We start from the raw sequence: 13,372 nt of genomic DNA, 5'->3' as shown, positions 1-13,372 counted from the left end.
ACAAATGGCAATAAACCCTATTCTGATTCTCATTCTGATTCTTTGATTCTATTCAGGGCCTTTTGTAATCCAAGTATTTCCATTTTAATATAGTAACTTCTAATTCTGATTCAAGTCCAGTTACCATCAATAACTCTCCTCTTGAGTCTTGAGTGACAGCTGTAGGGGGAGGGGCTGTCAGTGTGACAGGGGGAGGGGCTGTCAGTGTGACAGGGGGAGGTGCTGTCAGTGTGACAGGGGGAGGTGCTGTCAGTGTGTCTATCAATCAATCTATCAATGTTATCTCAATGAGATGCAAATGAGCCCCGCCCCCTGTGACTCTGGGCTCACTCAGGTGAGAATCTTTAGAGGCCGTTTTCTCAGTGAAAGGTTTTGAGAGTTATTTACATTCAAATGACCACAACTTACTCAAATACTATCAGATGTACATGAGTGAGACATCATTGTATAGCTTTAAATTCACACTTTCAGAATCTGTGAATAACTCAAAATGTCTCTGGGGAGACTTGTGACTGGTTTATCCACGGTCAGTCACATATGCACTGTAAACATATAGATCTGGTTCTCTTTCAGGCAGACAGGGCTGGGGCTGGTGTCCACCATGGCCCGGGTCGGGAGTATGGCTGCTCCAGCTGTGCTCATCCTGGACGAGGTGTGTGTGTGTGTGTGTGCTGTACGTGTGTGTGTGTGTTGTGTGTGTGTGCGTGTGTTGTGTTGTGTGTGTTGCCTGCCTACACGCGCCTCTCTACATGCGCCTGCCTACATGTCCCTGCCTACATGCGCCTCTCTACATAAGCCTGCCTACACGCGGCTCTCTACATAAGCCTGCCTACACGCGGCTCTCTACATGAGCCTGCCTACACGCGGCTCTCTACATGTCCCTGCCTACACGCGCCTGCCTACATGTCCCTGCCTACATGCGCCTGCCTACATGTCCCTGCCTACATGCGCCTCTCTACATAAGCCTGCCTACACGCGGCTCTCTACATAAGCCTGCCTACACGCGGCTCTCTACATGTCCCTGCCTACACGCGCCTGCCTACATGTCCCTGCCTACATGCGCCTGCCTACATGTCCCTGCCTACACGCGCCTGCCTACATGTCCCTGCCTACATGCGCCTCTCTACATAAGCCTGCCTACACGCGGCTCTCTACATGTCCCTGCCTACACGCGCCTGCCTACATGTCCCTGCCTACATGCGCCTCTCTACATAAGCCTGCCTACATGTCCCTGCCTACATACGCCTCTCTACATGCGCCTGCCTACATGTCCCTGCCTACATACGCCTCTCTACATAAGCCTGCCTACATGTCCCTGCCTACATACGCCTCTCTACATAAGCCTGCCTACACGCGCCTCTCTACATGTCCCTGCCTACACGCGCCTCTCTACATAAGCCTCCCTACACGCGCCTCCCTACATGCGCCCGCACAGCGTCACTTTGCTTTTTTCCTTTCACTTATCATCTGATCTCTCTTAGCGGAAACACACACGTGAAAAGAAATATCATCTGATTTAGTGTGAACATGAGAAGAACAGGGAGAGAGGGAAAAGAGAGACGCGAGGCAAAGAGGTGAAGATAGGAGGAGCGCGTTCCCGTGGAGACGGTGCACGTAGAGGCCTAAACACTGAATTTGTCCTGTTTGACCGTGTATTGTAGAGCACATGTGCAAAGGCAGAGGGAGGAGGTAGGATCATGTGCAGTCATATATATATATATATATATATATATATGTAAGATAAGATATTCCTTTATTGCCCACACAAGGGGAAATTTTGTTGTTACAACACAGTAGATACAGGAGGAAAGGACAGATTATAGGATGTTTCAAAAAACACTCATATATATTTTTATATATACATATTATCAGTGACGGGCCGTGGACCTGGGCCTTCAGTGAGGTCATACAGTGAGGTCCTTCAGTGAGGGCCTTCAGTGAGGTCCTTCAGTGAGGTCCTTCAGTGAGGTCCTACAGTGAGGTCATACAGTGAGGTCCTTCAGTGAGGTCCTACAGTGAGGTCCTTCAGTGAGGTCCTACAGTGAGGTCCTTCAGTGAGGTCCTACAGTGAGGTCCTTCAGTGAGGTCCTACAGTGAGGTCCTTCAGTGAGGTCCTAGAGTGAGGTACTTCAGTGAGGTCCTACAGTGAGGTCCTTCAGTGAGGTCCTACAGTGAGGTCCTTCAGTGAGGTCCTACAGTGAGGTCCTTCAGTGAGGTCCTTCAGTGAGGTCCTTCAGTGAGGTCCTACAGTGAGGTCCTTCAGTGAGGTCCTACAGTGAGGTCCTTCAGTGAGGTCCTACAGTGAGGTACTTCAGTGAGGTCCTTCAGTGAGGTCCTTCAGTGAGGTCCTTCAGTGAGGTCCTACAGTGAGGTACTTCAGTGAGGTCCTTCAGTGAGGTCCTTCAGTGAGGTCATTGTGGGTTGAAAAAACAGTTCAGATAATAATATATCAATCCAGCATTTTGGAAACGTGTATTAGGCAGATTCATTATAAACCGCAGTAAAAGTTCACTGTGTGAGAGAAACAGTACCTCTGACTCATGGCAGAGGGCGCTCCTGAGCCCATGGACTGTTGAATTGTCTTTGTTCTTGAACTCGTTTATTTCTAATTTACAATCTAAAGGTAAAGGTGAAGGTCAGAGGGCAGATTTTAGATCCCTGGCAACACATGATGGCTGAATATGAGCGTGGAGGTGCCGGCAGACGGCAGAGCGGAAGCAAGCACGCAGAGGTTGACCGTGAAACATGGGTCGCGGACAAAATTAGGACAGGCCAGTAGAGGACGGAGCTAGCGTTGCCTGAAGGGCGAGGGGACATTAATGAGGAAATCTACACCACCACCAGTATTTCACCCTTGAAAGACTCAGACAGACACAGAGAGGACAGTTTAGCAGGCTTTATTACGAAAGTTATTTGGTGCTCAGACCCCGGCAGAAGACATTGCGATTACGGGCGCTCCGTAATATGATTATGTTTAGATGTCTCCCCCCAAAACCCGGGGTCTGCGCCTCTAGGTGGGCCTTGTACTACTGATAATATAATCATGTTTAGATATCTCCCCCAAAAACCCAGGGTCTGTGCCTCAAGGTGGCCCTGATAATGCTGGTGCTCGAGACAAGGGTGGAGAGTGTTTAGCTGCGGACGGGCGCGGCGGGAAAGCTGCCGCCTGAGAGGAAGATACAAAAAGTGTGGTGACAGGGTGTGGGGAGACTCCTGTGGATGCGAAGAGTCTGGAGTGACTGCACTATCCGAGAGGTGGTGAGGTGAGGTAGTAGGGATGGGAATATAGGACGCCTGGAGTTAGGTAGGAAATGCAAGTATAACGTGGATATGGAGCTTACCGGTGAGTGGGGAAGTGCAGGGCAGAGACGGACAGAGGTTGCGGGAGCAGCGGGAAGTGTCGGGGCAGACGGCGGAGCGTGCAGGCAGAGTGCCGGGGGAAAGCCGGGGCAGACGGCAGAACGTGGACTGGGAAAGCCGGGGCAGCAGACGTAGAATAAGGCGGAGGCGCGATGAACGGATGAGGCAGATATGGCCTGAGAAACAAGGAGGACAGTAAAGACGGACTAAAACCACCTCCAGTATTTGTGATTGAAGACTTACTATGGTTGGAGGGAGCGTTGTGCTGCCAAAATTGAAAGCAAGTCAGGACGAACGTATGAGGCGTAGAAGGAGGAGGACCATCGCCCGAGTTGTTGGAGGGCTGCCGAAGACATGCCCTGAGTAGCAGCGGTTGTGGCAGCTCCTATTCTGAAGGAGTGCCCGGAGTAAAAATGAGGGGGCAGGTTGCATGCGGATAGGGTGAGTCTTAAATGTTTGTGAAACCAGGGTGAGGAGTTTAGCGAAACCTTTAACTTGTTACCATCCACCTGTCCGCCGGCGAACATTTTCTATATCTCAAATATTCTCTTACATCACCACTTTTATTTCCGTGGTCAATACCAGCAAGTTATACATCATTTTAAAGCTTATTTTCTCAACAACGAATTTGTCATTGATTTACATTGAATAATTTGCCCCAAGAAGCAATTGCCAATAGTTTGTGAGAAAGTCTCAACTTTTAGAAACGCATGTCCTGTTTGCTGTTTATGACGGACGAAACGGCTTTAATTCTGTTCATCCTTGTGCTCAGTCTGTCCGTAAGGATCCATAGAAAAACAATATCCACTTGTATTTTTCCTGAAGTTTTCAGATTTTGAGATATTGTCAAGTAAACAAACTTTTCTTCTCTGACGATGGTCAGGATTAAGGCTCGTCCGGCGCATTTCTCCGTCCATAACAAATTACCTGTTTGACTTATAAGATGGTGTTTGGCATCCTTCTTTTCTTCAGACTGTTTCCTACAGAATGAGACCATCCACACATTTTTCTGTCCACGGGTTTGTTTGCTACAGCCTCCGCACATAGACGCACATAGTTCCACTGTTGACATCAACATAGCGCCGCATGCCAGTGACGTAGCAGACTTTGAGTAACATATTATTCTAGCCAATAAGAATAGCTTTAGAATGGTGGGCGGGACTAAAACCTTATTCACACAGAATCTTCTGTATTATCGTGCGTAAGGCTGTAAAGAGCCAGATTTCTCGGCAGGATTTTGCGCATAACGTTTTCTGATTTTATTAGCCTTTTGGACATGCATTTTGTTAGATAAATGTATTATTATATCAATACAAAAATAAAATAAAAATATCATAATTTTTTTTTTTTTTAAACCTCTATATGGGAAATTCATGGGTAAACTCATATTTATACATTTTCACATACATTTCACATATAGTTATAATTGGTATTCGTGGCCTACAAAACATCAAAATGTATGTTTTATGATCATAGAGGAGCTAAAATTGTAATAAAACAGTTTGGCACAGTTGGCACATATTTGGATCACTTGAATATACTTTTTAATACAAAAGGTCAAAAGCACCAAAATGCCTGTTCCTAGAGATCTGAAACTTGACACAGTTGTTGTCATGACAACAGCATGTACAGTGAACAGCATAAACACACAATGAAGTATGTCCTGCTCAGGACCTTTACAAATGGACAATATTCAGGCGAGACTAAAAAAGGATGTTTGGTTCATGTTTGTGCTTCTGTAGTGTAAGTTCTGAAGCCCTGACAGTGTGACATCTGCACATCTGCAGAAACTAGAAGGCCTAAGCTTTCCCATGATGCATCACACTCACATGTGGAACGTAAGATCCTCTTTTAATAAGCAATGCCATTTGGGTCCAACCATTGTGCACAGGGCGAAATAGGTGGATGGTAACAGGTGAAGTAGTTTAATGTTGGGATCTGAGAACAAACTTTGCCCAGATGGATTACGACGTTTAAAGTTGAAGTTAATGCCGGCCAACAATGTTCGTATGTAGGGTATATGTCGGTGTAATCCCTCATTCGTCCAGGCGTGTTCCACAGTAGAAAAAGCTTCAGTTGTAGTCATCTGACTTCTGAGTCCAGATGACTACAACTGAAGCTTTTTCTACTACGTATGTAGGGTAGTTTTAGCCGGCGACAGTGGAAGTAGGAAGTTAAAAAGGCGACTACGACGCACGGCTGGACGGGGCGAGGGGCAATGCAATGAGTAGAGCAAAATAGAAGATAGGAGCGCCAAGCGTGGCAGTACGCTTTAGTTGTTGACCGGGCCAGACCTAAAGAGATGTAATGGTCAGCTGTGGCCAGGAGGGATAGCAGATGGGGACTGGCTACCCCAGAGCCAGGTCTTCGAGGGGGGGAACGGGCGAAGGCAGAAGTTCCGCGAAGGGGCAGAGGCGACGGAAGGCCTGGAATTTAAAGCTGGACAGAGCATCGGCGATAGAATTATGATGCCCGGGGATGTGACGGGCTGTGAGTATGAAGTTGCCCTTGACTGCGGACCAGGTGATGCGACGTATGAACGGCGTTAAAGATTTGGAGGCGGAACGACCTTTATTTATGGCTTCGACTACTGCCAGGTTATCGCAAAGCACCGCGATTCGTTTCCTGCGCCAGTGGTGGCCCCAGATATGGCAGGCTGCCGCAATTGGGACGATTTCACACAGGGCGGAAGAATCTGAGGCAGAAAAGGGCGGGGGCCATTTCTCTGCGAACCAGCTCCCTTGGTAATACCCCCCAAAACCAGAGGAAGCGGCAGCGTCCGTGTAAAAACGCAGGGAGTAGGAGGACTGGATGATATCGTCGTAAAAGAAAGAGATACCATTCCAATCGTGGAGAAGGTGTGACCAGAACGCGAGGTCAGACCGGCACCCTTCATCGAGAGGGACTGGGTCAAGGAGGGAAGAGACGGAGCTAGCCAGATCGAGCAGCCTAGAGATGAAGGAGCGGCCTTGGGGGATAATTCTCATGGCGAAATTGAGGTGTCCCAGGAGAGACAGGAGTTGTCGCTACTGTAGCGGAGACTGACGACTGCGCGATTTCGCGAATGCGGGTGAGCTTATCTGCGGGGAGAGACGCGACCATGGCCACGGAGTCTAGGAGTATGCCGAAAAACTATAAAGTTGTTACTGGGCCGACTGTCTTTGCGTCGGACAGCGGCACGCCTAGACGAAGAAACAGCTGCTTGAGTTGTGGCAGGGAACGCCCAGGCTGGGCTGAGGGAGGGTCTATTAGGAGAAAATCGTCCAACAAGTGAAGGACGGAGGGGAGCCCGACGTTGTTTAGCAGGATCCAGCATAAAGCCTCGGAAACCATGTTAAACAAGCAGGGGCTGCCGAACGTAAGACGCACCGCAAAATAAAACTTAGACGCCCATCTGACCCCGCAAAGGTGCCATTGAGAGGGATAAATGGGAACGATCTTGAACGCGTCTGTAATGTCCGCTTTGGCGAGCCAAGCGCCGCGGCCTGCCTGTTTGATGAGAAATATGGCATGGTCAACCGTAGCATAATGGAGGGAGAACGGCAGTGGCGGAATGAGACTATTAATACTAGGAATGGGACCCGAATGTGGTGTGGAGTGGTCGAGGATAAAGCGATTTTTTCCGGAATATTTACGGGTAGCTATGCCAAGCGGGCTGGTACGGAAAACTGAGAAAGGGGGGGATTTGAAAGGGCCGACCATGTACCCCTATTCGACCTCTCTGTTTAGCAACTGGGACATGATTTCTGGTTCGCTTAAGGCCGACTGAAGGTTGCGGGAAACGTGGACAGCGGGGGGAGAAACCCAAACGAAAATACCCTGAGAGAGGCCCTTGAGTAAAAAGTCAACAAATGTTCGGTCAGGGTGGAGCCGCAATTCGGCGGCTAACTCTGGGATAACTATAGGTGTGGACAGGTGGTCGCCAATTAATTTCTGGAGCCACAACGGCCCGCCCTGCCCGGAAACGAGCGGCGAAGGCACACTGATTTCGGGTTTGCGTCTTTGCACTGGCTGCAGATATGGAGGAAATGGCAGTTAGACAAAGAGCAGAAACTCTCGTTGAAATTATTGCAAATTGGGATGTTGTTGTACACCTCGATCTTCCTAATGCTGGACAATGAGGTTGGGGGGGCGAAAAGTTGTGGGGCAGAAGAAGAAAAAGGCAGGGACGGGCATAGGGCGCGAACGTGCCCGGCAGAACCGCACGAACCACACTGTATGGCCTGTGTGAGCATAATTAAAATCTCCGTGTCTAGAATGGACCAATCGAGTCTAGTGTTTGAATGGCTGAGGACAGCTGCGCACTTTGCGGTAAAAGCTTTGTGATATTGGTAAAATAGATTACGTCCGAACTTTAAGTTTAGGTCTCCAATCAGAGCGAGGTAGGCGTTGAGCTCGACTCTGCGCTCTGGGAAAGCTGCACAGATGACATCCCTATACACTCCAAAGGCGACGAGGAACTACCGTGAAGTCTGGTGAGGACGCTACATGCCTGTCCGTCTCGGGGGACGGGAGAATAAGGGACACAAGATTAATGTAGCCACCCTGCAAAATTTTAGCACGAAGACGAGATATTTGCGTGCAGCGGAGTGTACTGCCTACCTAGAAGGGGCCCTGCGCGGGCGGATTCGAGTGAAAATGAGGGGGGCAACTGCACTGGGGTTAATATGGGACCAGCTGTGCGCTGATTGGGAGCGAGGAGGCGCGTTGATTGGCGATGGGGAGCAGGTGCGGGGCGATGTCCTGTCCTCAGACCCTCCTTCTCGGCCAGGAAAAACTACAAAAAAACCTTCATGGGAAAAAGTAGAAACCTGGAGGAGTTCCGTGCTGAAGAAAGGGATCTGAACTCTCACAGACGGACAGGCTGACTGGGTGCGTTGGTTGAGCTGGGGAGCAGGAGGCCTTGTGGTGGAGTTAGGTCTTCCAGGCTGAATTTACGCAAGCTTCATTTGTGAGACGAGACTGCACCAAGGTGCAGGGGACGTGGGCTGCAGAGATTGGAAGCAGTTCTGAACAAGAGCCAGGACGGGGGCAGATTGCGTGAAAACGTTGCCCTAGGACTGTTCGGAAACCAGGGTGCGGACTAAACTGGCCTGCGGTGACATTGCGGGGCCTTTACCTTTAGAGACTTTGAGTCTTAGATATAATAGACTTACCATAACCCCCCCAAAAACCAGAGGAGGCGGAAGCGTCCGTGTGGAAGCGCAGCGTGGGGCATTGAGCGCTCCGGGGGTGTCGCCGGCTTGGCAGGGGAGTTTGAATTGAAGGCATGGACTTGTGCGGTGCTTGCACTCACTGATTGTTTTGCGGTATCGCTCCGCGGGGGCGCTAAAGCCATGTGACGTCACGGCACTGACGCGAGAACCCGTATGCTGTGTGCGCCCCTTCTTCTCGTGTGTGCGCTCTGTCAGGTGTGCGCTCCGTGCTCGTGTGCGCTCCGTCAGGTGTGCGCTCCGTGCTCATGAGGGGAGGAAGGGAAACGTGCACCGCAAATGTGAAGACACAGTTTAAACCTCTACACAACATATTATTATATTATATTATAAACAAAAAATCCTATAGACAAAACCTCCCATTTCCAGCCCTTGTTGTGAAATGGGAGGTTTTGTCTATAGGAGTTTTTGTTTATAAGAGATCTTCTATTGAGAGTGTTTTTCAAACTTCCTATAAGTGATCTGTTCTTCTGTATCTACCTCTGGATCTACCTGCGTTGCAGCAATGAAATTTCCCCATGTGGGACAATAAAGGATTATCTTATCTTATCTTGCACAACTCTACGACTCCGGTCGTCTATTTGGAAAACGACCTGGTTGAGACTCGAAAATATCACTGCAATTGTGATTTGTGCAATATACTCAGATGAAACCTTTAAAACTTCTTAATTTCGACTGGGGACGTCGCTGGGCGTCCGGCTTGGGGCCCCGCATGGCTGGCAGCGAAACCTGGGGCCAGCCTCCTGGAGTAGAGGATGAGAGCGGTGACGCGTGTTGGAGCCTGATGTGGAGAGGAGCGTGTTCTGGAGCTGCTGAGCGATGTAGCCGGACCCGGTGTCAGTGTGATCCGGTGGAGAGACGCTGTGGCGCGGGAGGAGCCACGTGAAGGAGACGTCCCGATGCTCTGATGACGAGCGGCTGATGATTCCAGGTTCCTGCTGCGGGGCGCGCGGCTGGTGGATGGAAAGCGTTTCGAGCGAGTCCTGTAATGGAAGAACGCGGCGAGCCGGCTCAGCTCTTCCACCGGGTCAGGTGGATGCGCTCTCCCGAGCCCCCGTGAAAGGAACGGGGAGCCTTGAGTGGAGGGTCATCTGATTTGAAATCTGACATAATATCAGTCGCAGTACGGTCCGAAGCGGCCGGGCCATCTGCCTGAGGCTTAAATGCGACCGCCTGGGCGCTGATTGGAGCGGGGAGAGTGACTTGAGAGCGTTGATTGGGGGTGAGGAGCAGGTGCGGGGGCCATGATGTGACGCCCCCTGTCCTTCCACCCTCCTTCTGTCCTTCCACCCTCCTTCTGTCCTTACACTGTCCTTCCACCCTCCTTCTGTCCTTCCACCCTCCTTCTGTCCTTACACTGTCCTTCCACCCTCCTTCTGTCCTTCCACCCTCCTTCTTGGACTGGAAAAACTGCAAAAACCTTGACTGCGCCTAGAAATTCTGTCCATTTAATACATATTTGTGGGAAAATATATATATTTTAAAATGTTATTCTGATTATCTTTAGTCTAAAAGAGAAGGCCTTGCTGGTCCTGACGGCCCATATATATATATATATATATATATATATATATATATATATATATATATATATATATATATATATATATATATATATATATATATATATATATATATATATATATATATATATAGGCTTTACTTGAATTAATGTTCACCATTAGGAGTTAAAAAGCTAAATATAGAAACAAATCTTATTTATCTCTAATATAGTTTTACCACTTGAAGTAAAAGTAATTGACTCATTATAAAGCCCATAATTCAATTGATACTTTATTAAGTATTACACTGCCTCATAAACTGTATGTTTTTACTTTATTTATTTGTATATGTTTTACTTAAATACATTCATGATGGTGTATTTAAATAAAATACTTATTTAGTTGTACTTTGAGCAGTTTAGTTACTCGTCAATTTTAAACGAGTAACTAATCTTTGACTTGAGCCCCTCTGTCCCTGCAGGTGTTCCCGTCCCTGCCCAGCCTGGTCTATGGAGGGGCCGCTGTCATTGCCAGTGGATTTGCCTGTTTTCTCCCTGAAACATTGAATGAACACCTGCCGGACACAATCTCTGACGTGGAAGAAAAGTGGTGCGTCCCCAAGACTCCTCACTACACCACACCAAACTACACCACACCAAACTACACTACACCAAACTACACTACACCAAACTACACCACACCAAACTACACTACACCAAACTACACCACACCAAACTACACCACACCAAACTACACCACACCAAACTACACCACACCAAACTACACTACACCAAACTACACCACACCAAACTACACCACACCAAACTACACCACACCAAACTACACCACACCAAACTACACCAAACTACACTACACCAAACTACACCACACCAAACTACACCAAACTACACTACACCAAACTACACCACACCAAACTACACTACACCAAACTACACCACAACAAACTACACCACACCAAACTACACCACACCAAACTACACCACACCAAACTACAACACACCAAACTACACTACACCAAACTACACCACACCAAACTACAACACACCAAACTACACTACACCAAACTACACCACACCAAACTACACCGCACCAAACTACACCGCACCAAACTACACCGCACCAAACTACACCGCACCAAACTACACTACACCAAACTACACCACACCAAACTACACCACACCAAACTACACTACACCAAACTACACCACACCAAACTACACCACACCAAACTACACCACACCAAACTACACCACACCAAACTACACCACACCAAACTACACCAAACTACACTACACCAAACTACACCACACCAAACTACACCAAACTACACTACACCAAACTACACCACACCAAACTACACTACACCAAACTACACCACAACAAACTACACCACACCAAACTACACCACACCAAACTACACCACACCAAACTACACTACACCAAACTACACCACACCAAACTACACCACACCAAACTACACCACACCAAACTACACTACACAAAACTACACCACACCAAACTACACCACACTGCACCAAGTCCATGTTTAGTCCTGACTCTGGCACCAGCAGGAGGCCGGTCCATGTTGAGTCCTGACTCTGGCACCAGCAGGAGGCCGCTCCATGTTTAGTCCTGACTCTGGCACCAGCAGGAGGCCGGTCCATGTTTAGTCCTGACTCTGGCACCAGCAGGAGGCCGCTCCATGTTTAGTCCTGACTCTGGCACCAGCAGGAGGCCGGTCCATGTTTAGTCCTGACTCTGGCACCAGCAGGAGGCCGGTCCATGTTTAGTCCTGACTCTGGCACCAGCAGGAGGCCGCTCCATGTTTAGTCCTGACTCTGGCACCAGCAGGAGGCCGCTCCATGTTTAGTCCTGACTCTGGCACCAGCAGGAGGCCGGTCCATGTTTAGTCCTAACTCTGGCACCAGCAGGAGGCCGGTCCATGTTTAGTCCTGACTCTGGCACCAGCAGGAGGCCGCTCCATGTTTAGTCCTGACTCTGGCACCAGCAGGAGGCCGCTCCATGTTTAGTCCTGACTCTTGGATCTTTCCTTCACAGGTCTGGCAAAGGTCCCGCCCACAGCCATCCAAAAGAAGGCGTGCCCCTGAATGACATAGCACAGGAAGTGGGTGTGTCCAAGGAGCTGCTTCCTCTAAAAGAGATGAGGGAGGTGGAGAGGGCGGGACTTAATGCACTCTGACGGCCAGAGGCTTTAGAAAAGTCAATATTAAGAGTTCAAAACTTGTAATGTGAATTTCTTCTGAAGCCCCCCGAGAAAAATGTACAGAAATGTAACGTCCAGAACCAATCACCTTTGAGCTCTAAAGACTGTGACACATGTTGTAACATGTTTTATGATGAAGAATGATAAATGATGAAGCTGTTGGACCTGCCGTAAGTGCAGTGTTTTCATGATTCATGTCTGAAGAATCAGAATCAGAACAGATTGTCAGTGTCATTGTGCTGGTGATTCAGCAGGATGTGGGCGGGGCTATGTCACATGACCCTGTTTATGTTTCAACGTCAGATTAACTTTAAATACATATTTACAAGTGAAAAACACTCTTCATTTCCACTTATGTTAATGATAAATCAATGACTTAGAGGCAGATTCTGTTTGTGAGAAAAAAACACTTAAAAACACATAAAATAACGTTTTACACTTTATAAAATCTCAGACAAACCTCTCAGTGAAACTGTCACTTATAGAAGTATAAGTATATTATATAACTATAACTGTCACTTATAGAAGTATAAGTATATTATATAACTATAACTGTCACTTATAGTCACGGTAACAGAGTTTGACACGTCACATGTCTTGGGTTGATATGAAATCAGCCGCTTTCACTTCAACGCAAATATAGTTTATATTAACAGCAGCCACAGTGGAGCAGCTCGTTCTGGATCGTTTTGGACATACCTTTTGTAACGGACGTCTGTAGATGCACTTTTAAGAAGTAAACACAGAAAACAAGGCGTGGCACTTCCACGAGAAGCATCAGTCTTAACCCCGCCCTGACCACGGCGCGCACATGTCTCCAGCTCCATGCTGCACCTACGATGAAATGAGCGGTGGAGTATATACATATATATGTATATATATATATACATACATATATATGTATATATATATATATATATATGTATACATATATATGTATATATATATATATACATACATATATATGTATATATATATATATATATACACATATATATATATGTATATATATATATATATATACACATATATGTATACATATATATATATGT

The 13,372-nt window shown here is 47.7% G+C and overlaps 1 protein-coding gene across 1 annotated transcript in view; it reads left to right on the top strand.

The window, feature by feature from the left end:
• The window catches only part of oatx (organic anion transporter X), an 89,736-nt gene extending 77,440 nt beyond the window's left edge, over positions 1 to 12,296 (top strand). The window contains exons 13-15 of the mRNA XM_072460967.1: positions 574 to 652; positions 10,557 to 10,684; positions 12,155 to 12,296. Coding sequence (XP_072317068.1) covers positions 574 to 652; positions 10,557 to 10,684; positions 12,155 to 12,296 — 349 coding nt within the window. The remainder of the gene's footprint in view (positions 1 to 573; positions 653 to 10,556; positions 10,685 to 12,154) is intronic.
• Positions 12,297 to 13,372: the final 1,076 nt, after the last annotated feature.

This window comes from Eucyclogobius newberryi, unplaced genomic scaffold, assembly GCF_026437365.1.
Source record: "Eucyclogobius newberryi isolate DKJ021-1_F unplaced genomic scaffold, fEucNew1.0.hap1 SCAF_3, whole genome shotgun sequence".
Lineage (NCBI taxonomy): Eukaryota > Metazoa > Chordata > Actinopteri > Gobiiformes > Gobiidae > Eucyclogobius > Eucyclogobius newberryi.
This window is presented reverse-complemented; position numbering and strand designations above follow the sequence as displayed.